The 17,375-nt window shown below is 40.4% G+C and overlaps 2 protein-coding genes across 2 annotated transcripts in view; one reads left to right on the top strand and one right to left on the bottom strand.

Annotated features, from left to right (window-relative positions):
• The window catches only part of nelfb (negative elongation factor complex member B), a 32,321-nt gene extending 24,099 nt beyond the window's left edge, over positions 1–8,222 (top strand). The window contains exons 12-14 of the mRNA XM_061896913.1: positions 3,033–3,174; positions 3,234–3,342; positions 5,482–8,222. Of these exons, the coding sequence (XP_061752897.1) occupies positions 3,033–3,174; positions 3,234–3,342; positions 5,482–5,631 (401 nt within the window). The 3' untranslated portion in view covers positions 5,632–8,222. The remainder of the gene's footprint in view (positions 1–3,032; positions 3,175–3,233; positions 3,343–5,481) is intronic.
• A 1,253-nt stretch (positions 8,223–9,475) lies between these two features.
• The window catches only part of oclnb (occludin b), a 39,601-nt gene continuing 31,701 nt past the window's right edge, over positions 9,476–17,375 (bottom strand). The window contains exons 6-9 of the mRNA XM_061896927.1: positions 15,291–15,377; positions 12,584–12,755; positions 10,126–10,167; positions 9,476–10,058 (exon numbers count right to left, since the gene is read on the bottom strand). Of these exons, the coding sequence (XP_061752911.1) occupies positions 9,960–10,058; positions 10,126–10,167; positions 12,584–12,755; positions 15,291–15,377 (400 nt within the window). The 3' untranslated portion in view covers positions 9,476–9,959. The remainder of the gene's footprint in view (positions 10,059–10,125; positions 10,168–12,583; positions 12,756–15,290; positions 15,378–17,375) is intronic.

Here is a 17,375-nt window from a genome sequence, read left to right on the forward strand (position 1 = left end):
TGTGTGTATATATATGTACATGTATGTTTGTGTGTGTATATATGTATATACAAACCCCGTTTCCATATGAGTTGGGAAATTGTGTTAGATGTTAATATAAACGGAATACAATGATTTGCATATCATTTTCAACCCATATTCAGTTGAATATGCTACAAAGACAACATATTTGATGTTCAAACTGATGAACATTTTTGTTTTTCAAATAAACATTAACTTTAGATTTTTGATGCCAGCAAAACGTGACAAAGAAGTTGGGAAAGGTGGTAGTGAATACTGAAAAAGTTGAGGGATGCTCATCAAACACTTATTTTGGAACATCCCACAGGTGTGCAGGCCATTTGGGAACAGGTGGGTGCCATGATTGGGTATAAAAGCAGCTTCCCTGAAATGTTCAGTAATTCACGAACAAGGATGGGGCGAGGGTCACCACTTTTTAAGCAAATTGTCGAACAGTTTTAGAACATTTCTCAACGAGCTATTGCAAGGAATTTAGGGATTTTACCATCTAGGGTCCGTAAAATCATCAAGAGGTTCAGAGAATCTGGAGAAATCACTGCACGTAAGCGATGATATTACAGACCTTTGATCCCTCAGGCGGTACTGCATCAAAAACCAACATCTGTGTGTAAAGAATATCACCACATGGTAGGGCTGGGCGATATTGCCTTTTTTTAATACCGCGATATTTTTCGGCCATATCGCGATATACGATATATTTCTCGGTATTTTGCCTTAGCCTTGAATGAACACTGGATAAATATAATCACAGCAGTATGGTGATTCTATTGTCTCTACATTAAAACATTCTTGTTCATACTGCACTAATGTATGCTACTTTTAAACTTTCATGCAGAGAAGGAAATCACAACTAAGTCAATTGACCAAAACTGTATTTATTAAAGTTATTAGCAGGTGACTTTTCAAATGATGCTACATATTAACAGTAATGCAACTTTTGGTAGCAACGCTTGTGCCCCACACATGACAAATTAAAGTTGTCTAATTGACATATTCCTGCTTGAAGCCTAACCACCGCCAGACGATGGGCCCCGTGCTGTTTTTCTTGGGAATTAATTCTTCCTTCATTTGTTACGAGATTCGCACCTTCTTTCTCTCGCAACAACCCGCTAGCATCACAGCTAACGTTAGCCATGCTGCTACCGCTCCGCTGGGCGAGGGCGTATACATATGACGTGACAGTAAGTGACGTATGTAAGAATGTGCACCTGCTTGTCTGTGAGCAGACACAGGAAAGAGCGAGGAGAGTGTAATGCCCGCAGCTGCGTGAGAACGTCTACTCGAATATTACGATATAGTCATTTTCCATATCGCACAGAGACAAACCCGCGATATATATTGTATATCGATATATCGCCCAGCCCTACCACATGGGCTCAGGAACACTTCATAAAACCACTGTCAGTAACTACAGTTGGTCGCTACATCTGTAAGTGCAAGTTAAAACTCTACTGTGGAAAGCCAAACCAATTTATCAACAACACCCAGGAACGCCGCCGGCTTCGCTGGGCCCGAGCTCATCTAAGATGGACTGATTCAAAGTGGAAAAGTGTCCTGTGGTGTGACGAGTCCACATTTCCAATTATATTTGGGAACTTTGGACGTGGTGTCCCCCGGAACAAAAAGGAAAATAACCATCCGGATTGTTATAGGCGCAAAGTTCAAAAGCCAGCATCTGTGATGGTATGGGGGTGCATTAGTGCCCAAGGCATGGGTAACTTACACATCTGGGAAGGCACCATTAATGCTGAATGGTCCATACAGGTTTTGGAGCAACATATGTTGTCATTATGGACGCCCCTGCTTATTTCAGCAAGACAATGCCAAGCCACGTGTTACAACAACGTGGCTTCGTAGTAAAAGAGTGCGGGTATGTTACTGGCCCACCTGCAGTCCAGACATGTCTCCCATCGAAAATGTGTGGCTCATTATGAAGCGTAAAATACGACAACAAGACTGTTGAACTTAAGCTGTACGTCAAGCAAGAATGCTAAAGAACTCCACTTTCAAAGCTTCAACAATTAGTTTCCTCAGTTCCCAAATGTTTATTGAGTGTTGTTAAAATAAAATGTGATGTAACACAGTGGTGAACATGCCCTTTCCCAACTACTTTGGCACGTGTTACAGCCATGAAATTCTAAGTTAATTATTATTTGCAAAAAAAAAAAAAGTTTAGGAGTTTGAACATCAAATATCTTGTCTTTGTAGTGAATTTAATTAAATAAGGGTTGAAAAGGATTTGCAAATCATTGTATTTTGTTTATATTTAAATCTAACACAATTTCCCAACTCATATGGAAACAGGGTTTGTATATGATCTATATCTGCTGTAAAGATTTACTTTAGAAAATATCTGTTGGATACCTCTCTACTATCCTTATTTGTATTTGACTTTATTAAATGTCTGGCCAGAATTTTATCCAGCAAAACCACTTTTCTTTGAAGTAGAAATTCATCAGAGCTGTTTATCTATTGTATGGAGGAAAGTAGTTAATAACAGAACTGGCACCCAGTGCTACTAAATAAAGTACTGATTTTGAATTGAGGATCGATTCCGAATCGAATCGTTGACCCCCAACAATCGACTCGAATTGTGTTATCAAATAATTATAATTGCGCGTCACTTCCACATACTAAGTCTCCAAGGCAGAGTAAGAAAATATCCAGGAACAAACGTGTCCGCATCGTTTAAGTTACTCCATCATGAGCTTAATGTCATCAATTATTATCATCAGTAGGTGTCACCGGGGAAAGAAAATTACCACTACCCTTCAACCTAAAGGCAGCGTACTTCCGTTTTAGTTAATGATAAATAGGTTAGTGTTTTTCATAGCTACCATTGTTTGACTTATTTCACTTAATCATATGGATCATTGATATCAAACAATCTGACTTTGCTTGTAAAGCACTGTTCATAAATGCAACACAAAGTCTAATACAGATTTTAAAACAATACACACTCACACACACACACACAGGTTGTGTCCATAAAGCTGAGTTGTTCCCCACAGTGGACACGTACAACGACATGGCCTTTGGGGACATCTTCCTGCACCTGCTGACCGGACATCTCACCCTGCTGTCGGACGAGTTCGGAGGGGAGGAGTTCTGTTCCGTGGTCTTCGATGGCTTCCTCCTGACGTCGTTTTCCAGGTTTGTGCTGCATGATGTGGCGACGGCGCCGAAAGTAACTTGTAACTTTGACGTGGCAGTAAGGAGAACGTGCACCGACACACGCTGCGCATGTTGCTGCATCTCCACCACAAAGTCCTGCCCTCGTACTTGGAAACCTTGAAGAAAACTCTGGAACCTCCCAAGCAGGTTGGCCTTTCTTTGCCTCACACTCAGACTTTGGCTAAATAATCATTCATATTATACCAAACATCCAAAAATTGTTGCTTATTGATCAAGTTTTTCACGATTCTCCACTTTCCCAAACAGATATATACGTTCTGAAATTAGTTATTTACACAGAAATATTCTGTAAATGTTTATTTACATACCATAATTGTTTCCAAACGTTTCTGTAACAAGGCAGTAAAACGGAAGGTCAAACAAAACAGAAGTCATGAAAATGGTTCTCCACTTTCCTCAACAGATATATGGGTTATGAACTTAGTTATTTACACAGAAATATTCTGCTAATGTTTAGTTACATACCATAATTGTTTCCAAACGTTTCTGTAACAAGGCAGTAAAACGGCAGGTCAAACAAAACAGAAGTCATGGTTATGGTTCTCCACTTTCCACAACAGATATATACGTTCTGAAATGAGTTATTTACACAGAAATATTCTGTAAATGTTTATTTACATACCTTGTTTCCAAACGTTTCTGTAACAAGGCAGTAAAACGGCAGGTCAAACAAAACAGAAGTCATGGTTATGGTTCTCCACATTCAACAACAGATATATATACATTGTGAAATGATTTATTTGCACAGAAATATTCTGTAAATGTTTATTTACATGCCTTAATTGTTTCGAAATGGTGTCTGTAACAAGACAGTAAAACGGCAGGTCAAACAAAATAGAAGTCATGTTTATGGTTCTCCACTTTCCACAACACATATGAGTTATTTACACAGAAATATTCTGTAAATGTTTATTTACGTACCTTAATTGTTTCCAAATGGTGTCTGTAACAAGGCAGTAAAGCGGCAGGTCAAACAAAACAGAAGTCATGGTTATGGTTCTCCACTTTCCACAACAAATATGAGTTATTTACACAGAAATATTCTGTAAATGTTTATTTACGTACCTTAATTGTTTCCAAACGTGTCTGTAACAAGGCAGTAAAACGGCAGGTCAAACAAAACAGAAGTCATAGTTATGGTTCTCCACTTTCCACAACAGATATATGCGTTGTTAAATGAGTTATTTCCACAGAAATATTCTGTAAATGTTTATTTACATACCTTAATTGTTTCCAAACGTGTCTGTAACAAGGCAGTAAAACGGCAGGTCAAACAAAACAGAAGTCTTGGTTATGGTTCTCCAATTTCCACAACAGATATATACGTTGTGAAATTAGTTATTTACACAGAAATATTCTGTAAATTCTGGGGACGGCGTGGCGCAGTGGGAGAGTGGCCGTGCGCAACCCGAGGGTCACTGGTTCAAATCCCACCTAGAACCAACCTCGTCATGTCCGTTGTGTCCTGAGCAAGACACTTCACCCTTGCTCCTGATGGGTGCTGGTTGGCGCCTTGCATGGCAGCTCCCTCCATCAGTGTGTGAATGTGTGTGTGAATGGGTAAATGTGGAAGTAGTGTCAAAGCGCTTTGAGTACCTTGAAGGTAGAAAAGCGCTATACAAGTACAACCCATTTATCATTTTATTTATTTAAATGTTTCTTTACATACCTTAATTGTTTCCGAACGTGTCTGTAATAAGGCAGTAAAACGGCCGGTCAAACAAAACAGAAATCATGGTTATGGTTCTCCACTTTCCACAAATGATATATATACGTTGTGAAATGAGTTATTTACACAGAAATATTCTGTAAATGTTTCTTTACATACCTTAATTGTTTCCGAACGTGTCTGTAATAAGGCAGTAAAACGGCCGGTCAAACAAAACAGAAGTAATGTTTATATTTCTCCACTTTCCACAACTGATATATATACATTGTGAAATCAGTTATTTACACAGAATTATTCTGCAAATGTTTATTCACATACCTTAATTGTTTCCAAACGCGTCTGTAACAAGGCAGTAAAACGGCAGGTCAAACAAAACAGAAGTCATGGTTCTGTTTTGTTTGACCTGCCGTTAAACTCTCTGGGCGGACACTCTAACCACTAGAAAAGAAGTAAAACTTCTCCAAAAAGAAGTAAAACGTAAGTATAAATGACATAATAAACATTATTACGATGTATGGATAGAAGAGTCTCATTTCGGACTGTGTTCACCATTTGCCTCCTGGCGTGCGTTGTTGACGTGTGCTTGCTGCTTTCAGAGCGGCGAGCCGGTGAAGGAGCTGCACAGCCAGCTGACGGACAAGATGGACGCCCAGAAGAAAAGTCCTGTCGTGCCGGAAGAGCCGCCGTCGCTGGATCTCAGCCTGCACCCGGTCAAAGTCACTCCCGCGGCGGCCGCCACGCTCTGACCAGGATGTCCTGCTCCACGGAGACGGCTTGGATTTTCTCCCACGCTACATCGTTCTGCTTTCATCCACGAATTATCGTCCGAACTCCAACCTCCCCCCCGTGTGACTTTGACGTCGTTTATTTTTTTAACTTCTGACTGAAGTGCGTCAAAGAAAAGGAAAGTGGAGTCAAATTACGAAAAACGTGCAGGAATCAAGCTTCCCAAAGGATAAAGTTGTGTTGGGGTTTTTTTTTAGCAGAAAGTCTGCTGCTGCTGCGAAATGATTACCACTTCCTGTCTCTTCCGTCGAGTTTCCTGTCTTTGACGAGTCCTTCATGTGTTGAATGATTCACATAAGTCCTACCTTCAAGGGGAACTGCACGTCTGTCATTCGCAAACCTCATGTAAGTCGTTTTTCTTTTTTTATACATTTCAAATCATAAATAGATGCTAGCAAGAGTCAGCCAATGACAGTCGCTCTATTCCGCCTATAAAGCGCTTAAAAAAAACGCCATTAATGTTTATATAAACACTGTATGTATATATGTAATGTAGTATCCGTCACATTCATAATAACATGTGTTATTAACATATTTGGATCATTTTAAGTGTTAATTTCTCCGACTCATAACAACATTTACTTTCCCTTCAACAAGAAGAAGACTACTAATCATGGCAGACTTGATGAGTGACAACAAAAATACTACTTTGGGACAAATGGAAGTGATATTTTTGAGCCTGAATATAAGGAGGACGATCTACAGGTTTCAGAAGCTGTGTGCTAAACAGATCGAAAAAGTAGCAGCATTGCTAAGTGCTAAACAAGATATACAAACATAATAAAACAGTCACGTGCTGTACAATGTCTGCTCTCACTGCGATAAAGACTGATGCGATGTTTATATCTTCCTCTTTACATCAACTATTCATCATTTCACAAACAGTGACGGGTCTTTCTTGCCATGATATCATGTGCAACACAATCAGTCCTGCAGAGTGTTTGGTTGCGTGTGTGATATCATGTGCGATACAAGAAGTCCTGCATAGTGTTTACTTGTGTGTGATATTATGTGCGATACAAGCAATTCTGTGTGATATCATTTGCGATTCAAGCAGTCTTGCAGCCAGTTTGCTTGTGTGTGTGATATCATGTGCGATACAAACAACACTGCCGTGTGTTAACTTATGTGATATGTTTGATACAAGCAGTCCTGCAGTGTGTTCACTGGTGTGCGATACAAGCGGCGAATTTAGTTGTGTGTGCTCTTGAACGGAATTGTACTGAAAATTTAAATTTCACATTAGGGACCAATAAACTGTTGAACAATTGATATCATGTGCGATACAAGTAGTCCTGCAGAGTTTACTTGTGTGACATGTGCGATCCAAGCACTCCTGCAGCGTGTTTACTTGTGTGTGATATCATGTGCGATACAAGCAGTCGTGAAGAGTGTTTACTTGTGTGTGATGTCATGTGCGATGCAAGCAGTCCTGCAGCGTGTTTACTTGTGTGTGATATCATGTGCAATAAAAGCAGTCTTGCAGTGGGTTTACATGTGTGTGATATTTGCGATACAAGCAGTCCTGCAACGTGATGTGTGTGATATCATGTGCAATACAAGCAGTCTTGCAGAGTGTTTACTTCTGTGTGATATCATGTGCAATACAAGCAGTCCTGCGGCATGTTTACTTCTGTGATGATAAGTTTACTTGTGTGGGATATCATGTGCGATACAAGCAGTCCTGCAGTGTGTTTACTTGTGTGTGATGTCAAGTGCGATGCAAGCAGTCCTGCAGTGTGTTTATGTGTGTGTATCACGTGCGATAAAAGCAGTCATACAGTGTGTTTACATATGTGTGATGTGTGCGATACAAGCAGTCCTGCAACGTTTTGTGTGTGATATCATGTGCGATACAAGCAGTCTTGAAGAGTGTTTACTTGTGTGTGATGTCATGTGCGACGCAAGCAGTCCTGCAGTGTGTTTACATGTGTGTAATATCACGTGCGATAAAAGCAGTCTTGTAGTGTGTTTACATGTGTGTGATATTTGCGATACAAGCAGTCCTGCAACGTGATGTTTGTGATATCATGTGCTATACAAGCAGTCTTGCAGAGTGTTTACTTGTGTGTGATATCATGTGCAATACAAGCAGTCCTGCGGCATGTTTACTTCTGTGATGATATGTGTGATACAAGCAGCAATTTTACTTGTGTGGGATATCATATGCGATACAAGCAGTCCTGCAGCGTGTTTACTTGTGTGTGATGTCAAGTGCGATGCAAGCAGTCCTGCAGTGTGTTTGTGTGTGTATCACGTGCGATACAAGCAGCCATGCAGTGTGTTTACATATGTGTGATATGTGCGATACAAGCAGTCCTGCAATGTGTTGTGTGTGATATCATGTGCGATACAAGCAGTCTTGCAGAGTGTTTACTTGTGTGTGATATCATGTGCAATACAAGCAGTCCTGCGGCATGTTTACTTCTGTGATATGTGTGATACAAGCAGCAAGTTTACTTGTGAGGGATATCATGTGCGATACAAGCATTGCTTCAGTGTGTTTGTGTGTGATAACATGTGCAATAAAAGCAGTCATGCAGTGTGTTTACATATGTGTGATATGTGCAATACAAGCAGTCCTGCAACGTGTTGTGTGTGATATCATGTGCGATACAAGTAGTCTTGAAGAGTGTTTACTTGTGTGTGATATCATGTGCGATACAAGCAGTCCTGCGGCATGTTTACTTGTGTGATGAGATACTGTATGTACGATACAAGCAACGAGTTTACTCGTGTGGGATATCATGTGCGATGCATGCAGTCCTTAAGCTTCTTTGTTTGTGATATCATGTGCGATACAATGAGTCCTGCAGAGTTTTTACTTGCGTGTGATATCACGTGCGGTAAAAGCAGTCCTGCAACGTGTTGTGTGTGTGTGATATGTGCGATGAGATATGTGCGATACAAGCAGCGAGTTTACTCGTGTGGGATATCGTGTGCGATACATGCAGTCCTGCAGCTTGTTTACTTGTTTGTGATATCATGTGCGATACAAGGAGTCCTGCAGAGTTTTTACTTGCGTGTGATATCACGTGCGGTAAAAGCAGTCCTGCAACGTGTTGTGTGTGTGTGATATCATATGCGATGAGATATGTGCGATACAAGCAGCGAGTTTACTCGTGTGGGATATCATGTGCGATATATGCAGTCCTGTAGTTTGTTTACTTGTTTGTGATATCATGTGCGATACAAGTAGTCCTGCAGAGTTTTTACTTGCATGTGATATCACGTGCGATACAAGCAGTCCTGCAACGTGTTGTGTGTGTGTGATATCATGTGCGATACAGCAGTGTTTACCTGTACAAAGCTGGACATTTAACATGTAAATGTCCTCCAATAAACACTTTTTTTGTTGTATTTTACTAAAATCATTTACCAAAAATAATGATAAGGTATGTAAGCTAACCAGAGCCTGCAGCTACACAACAGCTAAGCACACAAGCTAGATATTGGTAATATTCATTGACTAGAAAGTGACATTTGTCAATATAAACAAGTATCAAATAATCATATTTACATATTACTCACATGTACAAAGTCTCCACGGCATATTAGAAAGTGTCCAGTAACAAAAGTGTCCGCATCATCCAATTTAGTGCTTAACTTAATGAATTTTTGTGACCACTGGGTGTCACCAATAAAATATTTACCTTTCTACTTCAACTTAAAGACAGCATTGTTCTCTGATTGACTCCTCATTGAATTATTATCCGTATCGAGCAATATCGGTCTTGTATCTTGAAAAAGATGTATCGGGACTCCCCTGTCCAAAATGAAAATGAATGAAATGAGAATGTCATGTGACTTTTTTTTAACATATTTTATTAGAAAGTGGAGAAAAAAAAACTAAAATTCACATGTAAACCAAAAACTGTTTGCAAATGTACAAAACATGAAAAGGGCCAAGTTGAAATTAATTGAAGCAAAATCATAAAATATAATTTATTTTTCGTACATTTTCAACACCTTATTGCTTAAGTGAAGTGAATTATATTTATATAGCGCTTTTCTCTAGTGACTCAAAGCGCTTTACATAGTGAAACCCAATGTCTAAGTTACATTTAAACCAGTGTGGGTGGCACTGGGAGCAGGTGGGTAAAGTGTCTTGCCCAAGGACACAACGGCAGTGACTAGGATGGCGGAAGCGGGAATCGAACCTGCAACCCTCAAGTTGCTGGCACGGCCACTCTACCAACCGAGCTATGCCGCCCCAAAAGGGGGGAAAAAAGACCTGGACTGCTCCCCCAAGTAGAAAAGTGGCTGGACGGAGCCAAACAAGGAAGGTTCAAGGCCGGTGGTCGTAATCGCTGATCATCTTCTTGATGTGGGACAGTTTGGACTTGAGATATCTGCTTTGTCGTTTGTTCACCTGGTAGTCCGAAGACTGGAAGGCAGAGAAAGATCAGCCATTGTTGCAAAATGTAGTTACTTATTTTCACGTGCTGACGTACTTTCTTCACGTTCTTCAGCGCGGTGTATTCGTCCATGGCCGCCTGGACACAAGAACACACTTTCAGTGTTGCTCCACATTTTTTTGGGGACTGAAAGCCTCTACTTTTTTCCTACGCTTTGAACCCTGCGGCTTTCACAACGGTGCAGTCATAGAGCAAATTGTTTTCATTCAGCACATGCATGGCACACTTAGGGGAACTGCACTTTTTAATTTTTATTTTGTCTGTCGTTCACAATCACACGTGTCTTTTTTTATTTTAAATATGTATATATATTTTTAAACCGCTTATATACATAATGTTGTAACAGACAACTTTATAACAATATGTACAATATACACACTGCAGGTATATATATACTGTATGTATATATATATGTATATGTATGTGTTTGTGTGTGGGAAAAATCACAAGACTACTTTATCTCTACAGAACTGTTTCATGATGGGTTCCCTCAATCGTCAGGAGACGCATATTCAACCCATATTCAGTTGAATATGCTACAAAGACAACATATTTCTCAGTAGCCTAGTGGTTAGAGTGTCCGCCCTGCGATCGGTAGGTTGGGAGTTCAAACCCCGGCCGAGTCATACCAAAGACTATAAAAAAAAATGGGACCCATTGCCCACCTGTTTGGCACTCAGCATCAAGGGTTGGAACTGGGGGTTAAATCACCATAATTGATTCCCGAGCGTGGCACGGCTGCTGCTCACTGCTCCCCTCACCGCCCAAGGGGTGATCAAGTGGATGGGTCAAATGCAGAAAATAATTTTGCCACATTTAGTGTGTGCGTGACAATCATTGGTACTTCAATTTCAACTTTATTTGATGTTCAAACTAATAAACATGTGTTTTTGTGCAAATAATAATTAACTTTAGAATTAGATGCCAGCAACACGTGACAAAGAAGTTGGGAAAGGTGGCAATAAATACTGATAAAGTTGATAAATGCTCATCAAACACTTATTTGGAACATCCCACAGGTGTGCAGGCTAATTGGGAACAGGTGGGTGCCATGATTGGGTATAAAAGCAGCTTCCATGAAATGCGAAGTAATTCACAAACAAGGATGGGGCGAGGGTCACCACTTTGTAAGCAAATTGTCGAACAGTTTTAGAACAACATTTCTCAACGAGCTATTGCAAGGAATTTAGGGATTTTACCATCTACTGTCTGTAAAATCATCAAAAGGTTCAGAGAATCTGGAGAAATCCCTGCACGTAAGCGATGATATTACGGACCTTTGAGCCCTCAGGCGGTACTGCATCAAAAACCGACATCAGCGTGTAAAGGATATCACCACATGGGCTCAGGATCACTTCAGAAAACCACAGCCAGTAACTACAGTAAGTGCAAGTTAAAACTCTACTATGCAAAGCAAAACCCATTTATCAACAACACCCAGGAACGCCGCTGGCTTCGCTGGGCCCGAGCTCACCTAAGATGGACTGATGCAAAGTGGAAAAGTGTTCTGTGGTCTGACGAGCCCACATTTCAAATTATATTTGGAAACTGTGGACGTGGTGTCCTCCGGAACAAAGAGGAAAATAACCATCCGGATTGTTATAGGCGCAAAGTTCAAAAGCCAGCATCTGTGATGGTATGGGGGTGTATTACTGCCCAAGGCATGGGTAACTTACACATCTGTGAAGGCACCATTAATGCTGAATGGTCCATACAGGTTTTGGAGCAACACATGTTGTCATCCAAGCAACGTTATCATGGACGCTCCTGCTTATTTCAGCAACACAATGCCAAGCTTCGTAGTAAAAGTTCTATTTTGGTTTCATCTGACCACATGACATTCTCCCAATCCTCTGCTGTATCATCCATGTATCCGTTTTGGTATAAACTCAACTGGTCGTGTTTGGAGGAAGAAGAATACTGAGTTGCATCCCAAGAACACCACACCTACTGCGAAGCATGGGGGTGGAAACATCATGCTTTGGGGCTGTTTTTCTGCTAAGGGGACAGGACGATTGATCCGTGTTAAGGAAAGAATGAACGGGGCCATGTATCGTGAGATTTTGAGCCAAAACCTCTTTCCATCAGTGAGAGCTTTGATTGGTTGACCAAATACTTATTTTCCACCATAATTTACAAATAAATTCTTAAAAATTCCTACAATGTGAATTCCTGGACTTTTTTTCCACATTCTGTCTCTCACAGTTGAAGTGTACCTATGATGAAAATTACAGACCTCTGTCATCATTTTAAGTGGGAGAACTTGCACAATCGGTGGCTGACTAAATACTTTTTTGCCCCACTGTATATATGTATATATGTATGTATATATAATTATATATGTACATATATGTATATATGTGTGTGTGTGTGTGTGTGTATATATACTGTAAATATGTCCCTCAGTGGAAAAGGTTTATACACCACTGATGTATTCGGAGGATTGCATAAACCTGCAAGGAGAGAGGAAGGTCATGTGACACACTAGACTTACCAGGAAGTGAGAACTGCCCTCAGGATGTCGGTCCAGTTCTCCATCCAGAAAAGCCAGACGTTGATTGATGTTGTCCAGCTCCACCTGGATTCTCTTGTACTCCTGATGGTCCCCATCAAACTCTTGTTTGTAGGTCAGACGATCGTCCTCGTCCATGATGGCCGGAAACGACCTGCGGGAGGTACCTCAGACCTCAGACTAGGACTAAGTCTTCATCAATTAAAACTCAGACTAGGACTAAGTCCTTGAACCCATCATCAACTAGAACTTAGGCTAGATATACATTTTTGAACCCATCATCAACTATACCTCAGACTAGGACTAAGTCTTTGAATGCATCATCAACGAAAACTCAGACTAGGACTAAGTCTTTAAACACATCATCAACTAGGACTAAGTCTTTGAACCCATCATCAACCAGAACTCAGACAAGGACTATGGCTTTAAACATATCAACTAGAACTTAGACTAGGACTAAGTCTTTGAACCCATCATCAACTAGAACTCAGACTACGACTAAGTCTTTAAACCCATCATCAACCAGAACTCAGAATAGGACTGAGTTTTAAACCCATCATAAACTAGGACTAAGTCCTTAAACCCATCCATCCATCCATTTTCTACTGCTTATTCCCTTTCAGGGTCGCGGGGGGCGCTGGCGCCTATCTCAGCTACAATCGGGCGGAAGGCGGGGTACACCCTGGACAAGTCGCCACCAACTAGAAATCAGACTAGGACTAAGTCTTTAAGCCAATCATCAACTAGGACTAAGCCTTTAAACCCATCATCAACTAGAACTCACACTAGGACTAAGTCTTTAAACCCATCATCAACTAGGACTAAGCCTTCAAACCCATCATCAACTAGAACTCACACTAGGACTAAGTCTTTAAACCCGTCATCAACTAGGACTAAGCCTTTAAACCCATCATCAACTAGAACTCAGACTAAGACTAAGTCTTTAAACCCATCATCAACTAGGACTAAGCCTTTAAACCCATCATCAACTAGGACTAAGCCTTTAAACCCATCATCAACTAGAATTCAGACTAGGACTAAGTCTTTAAACACATCAACTAGACCTCAGACTAGGACTAAGTCTTTAAACCCATCATCAACTACGACTAAGCCTTTAAACCCATCATCCACTAGAACTCAGACTAAGACTAAGTCTTTAAACACATAATCAACTAAAACTCAGACTAGGACTAAGTCTTTAAACACATCATCAACTAGAACTCAGATTAGGCCAAAGTCTATAAACCCATCATCAACTAAAATTCAGAGTAGGACTATGTCTCTAAACCCACCATCAACTAGAACTAAGTCTTTGAACCCATCATCAACTAGAACTCAAACTAGGACTAAGTCTTTAAACCCATCATCAACTAGGACTAAGCCTTTAAACCCATCATCAACTAGGACTAAGCCTTTAAACCCATCATCAACTACAACTCAGACTACAACTAAGTCTTTAAACCCATCATCAACTAGAACTCAGACTAGGACTAAGTCTTTAAACACATCATCAACTAGAACTCAGCCTAGGACCAAGTCTATAAACCCATCATCAACTAAATTTCTGAGCAGCACTATGTCTTTAAACCCACATCAACTAGAACTAAGTCTTTGAACCCATCATCAACTAGAACTTAGAATAGAACTAAGTCTTTAAACCCATCATCAACTAGGACTAAGTCTTTAAACCCATCATCAACTACAACTTAAACTAGGACTAAGTCTCTAAACACATCATCAACTACAACTCAGACTAGGACTAAGTCTTTAAACACATCAACTAGAATTCAGACCAGGACTAAGTCTCTAAACCCATCATCAACTAGAACTCAGACTAGGACTAAGTCAAACACATCATCAACCACTGAGATGGTCTGAAAGTTGATTTACTGTAAAAACTTTAGTTTAGTTGCTTCGGGAATGTTTCCTACGCTTTATTTTGGCGGCGCAGTCCGTTACGTCATTTCCTGTTTATGCGCTTCTTCAGTGTGCATTCACAAGGTTAGAGTTTCCGCCTTGAGATCGGTTGGTCGTGAGTTCAAACCCCGGCCAAGTCATACCAAAGACTCTCAAAATGGGACCCGGTACCTCCCTGCTTGGCACTCAGCATCAAGGCTTGAAATTGGGGGTTAAATCACTCAATGTGATTCCTGAGCGCGGCCACCGCTGCTGCTCACTGCTCCCCTCTCCTCCCAGGGTGTGAGGGTGATTGGTCAAATGTAGAGGCTAACCTTACTTACATTTGTACGTTATACTTGTACACAAGTGCAGTGTGTTGTTTGCTTTATTCTAAGCACTTTTGGGTCGATTCGGAGATCGTTTGTCTGATTTGCTAACGTTCAAGCATTGGTCACGTGACGTCATTTGTAGCTGTAGTGAAATAATCTGGCCGCTAGATGTCGACAAAGATCACATATCTTTAAAGTGCTTCTATTTCAATACATACAGTATATTGTTGGGTGTGTAGGTTATATATATATATATATATATATATATATATATATATATATATATATATATATATATATATACACACATATATAGATATATTAAGTTGTGTAATATAGTGTATATTCGAATGTCAAAAGTTAATTATTGACCTACATTTGAAAGAAATGTTTGCAGACCTTCATTTTAAATTGAATTAAGAAGCAACTCGTCAAACATGAAAATATTTCACGGGACTTACTTGCTAAAGTTCTCCTCAAGATTGTCTCCTGAATCGGCAACAATGTCATTATCCTCCAGACTGGACATTGCGTAGATGTCCGAGGTCCTGCAAAGTGGTGACAATTCCATACTGTAATATTTGTTGTTTTTTGTATATTTTTAATTTGTGCTTTATTCTCATGTCATTTGTGTACTTGGTTCACTTTATGTTTGCAGTTGATGCCCTTGCAGAGTGTTTACTTGTGTGTGATATCATGTGCGATGCAAGCAGTCCTACAGAGTGTTTGCCTGTGTGTGATATCATGTGTGATACAAGCAGTCCTGCAGAGTGTTTACCTGTGTGTGATATCATGTGCGATAAAAGCAGCCCTGCAGAGTGTTGACTTATATGTGATATCTTGTGTGATACAAGCAGTCCTGCAGAATGTTTTTTTGTGATATCATGTGCGATACAAGCAGTCCTGCAGAGTGTTTACCTGTGTGTGATATCATGTGTGATTCAAACAGTCTTGCAGTTTTTACTTGAGTTTGATAATACGTGCGATACAAGCAGCCCTGCAGCATGTTGACTTGTGTGTGATATCATGTGCGATACAATCGGAGCGTGTACTTGTGTGTGATATCTTGTGCGATGCATGCAGTCCAGCAGAGTGTTTACTTGTGTGTAATATCATGTGCGATACAAGCAGTCCTGAAGAGTGTTTACCTGTGTGTGATATCATGTGCGATACAAGCAGTACTGCAGTGTTTACCTGTGTGTGATATCATGTGCGATACAAGCAGTACTGGAGTGTTTACCTGTGTGTGATATCATGTGCGATACATGCAGTCTTGCAGAGTGTTTACTTGTTTGTGATATCATGTGTGATACAAGCAGACCTGCAGCGTGTTTACCTGTGTGTGATATCATGTGGGATACGAGCAGTCTTGTAGAGTGTTTACTTGTGTGATATTATGTGTGACACAAGCAGCCCTGCAGCATGATGACTTGTGTGTGATATCATGTGTGATACAAACAGAGTGTGTACTTGTGTGTGATATCATGTGCGATACATGCAGTACTGCAGAGTGTTGACTTGTGTGTGATATCATGTGCGATACAAGCAGTCTTGTAGCGTTTTTACTTGTGTGATATCATGTGCGATACAAGCAGTCTTGCAGCTTGTTGACTTGTGTGTGATATCATGTCCGATACAAGCAGATTGTGTACTTGTGTGATATCATGTGCGATACAAGCATCCTGCAGAGTGTTTACTTGTGTGTGATATCATGTGCGAACAAGCAGCCGCAGTGTTACTTGTGTGTGATATCATGTGCAATAAAAGCAGTCGTGCAAGCTGTTCACTTGTGTGTGATATCATATGCGATAAAAGCAGTCCTGCAAAGTGTTTACTTGTGTGTGATATCATTTGCGATACAAGCAGTCATGCAGAGTGTTTACTTGTGTGTATATCATGTGCGATAAAAGCAGTGTTTACCTGTGTGTGATATAGTGTGCGATACAAGCAGTCTTGTAGTGTTTAATTGTGTGTGATTGCGATACAAGCAGAGTGTGTACTTGTGTGGGATGTATTGTGCGATACAAGCAGTGCTGCAGAGTGTTTACTTGTGTGTGATATCATGTGCGATACAAGCAGTCGGGCAAGGTGTTCACTTGTGTGTGATATCATGTGCGATAAAAGCAGTCCTGCAAAGTGTTTACTTGTGTGTGATATCATTTGCGATACAAGCAGCCAGGCAGAGTGTTTCCTTGTGTGATATCATGTGCGATAAAAGCAGAGTGTTTTCTTGTGTGATATCATGTGCGATAAAAGCAGTGTTTACCTGTGTGTGATATAGTGTGCGATACAAGCAGTCTTGTAGAGTGTTTAATTGTGTGATAGCATATGCGATACAAGCAGTCTTGTAGCTTTTTGAATTGTGTGTGATTGCGATACAAGCAGAGTGTGTACTTGCATGTGATGTAATGTGCGATACAAGCAGTCTTGCAGAGTGTTTACTTGTGTGTAATATCATGTGCGATACAAGCAGTCGGGCAAGGTGTTCACTTGTGTGCGATATCATGTGCGATAAAAGCAGTCCTGCAAAGTGCTTACTTGTGTGT

This window comes from Nerophis ophidion, linkage group LG01 (genome assembly GCF_033978795.1).
Source record: "Nerophis ophidion isolate RoL-2023_Sa linkage group LG01, RoL_Noph_v1.0, whole genome shotgun sequence".
Classification (NCBI taxonomy): domain Eukaryota; kingdom Metazoa; phylum Chordata; class Actinopteri; order Syngnathiformes; family Syngnathidae; genus Nerophis; species Nerophis ophidion.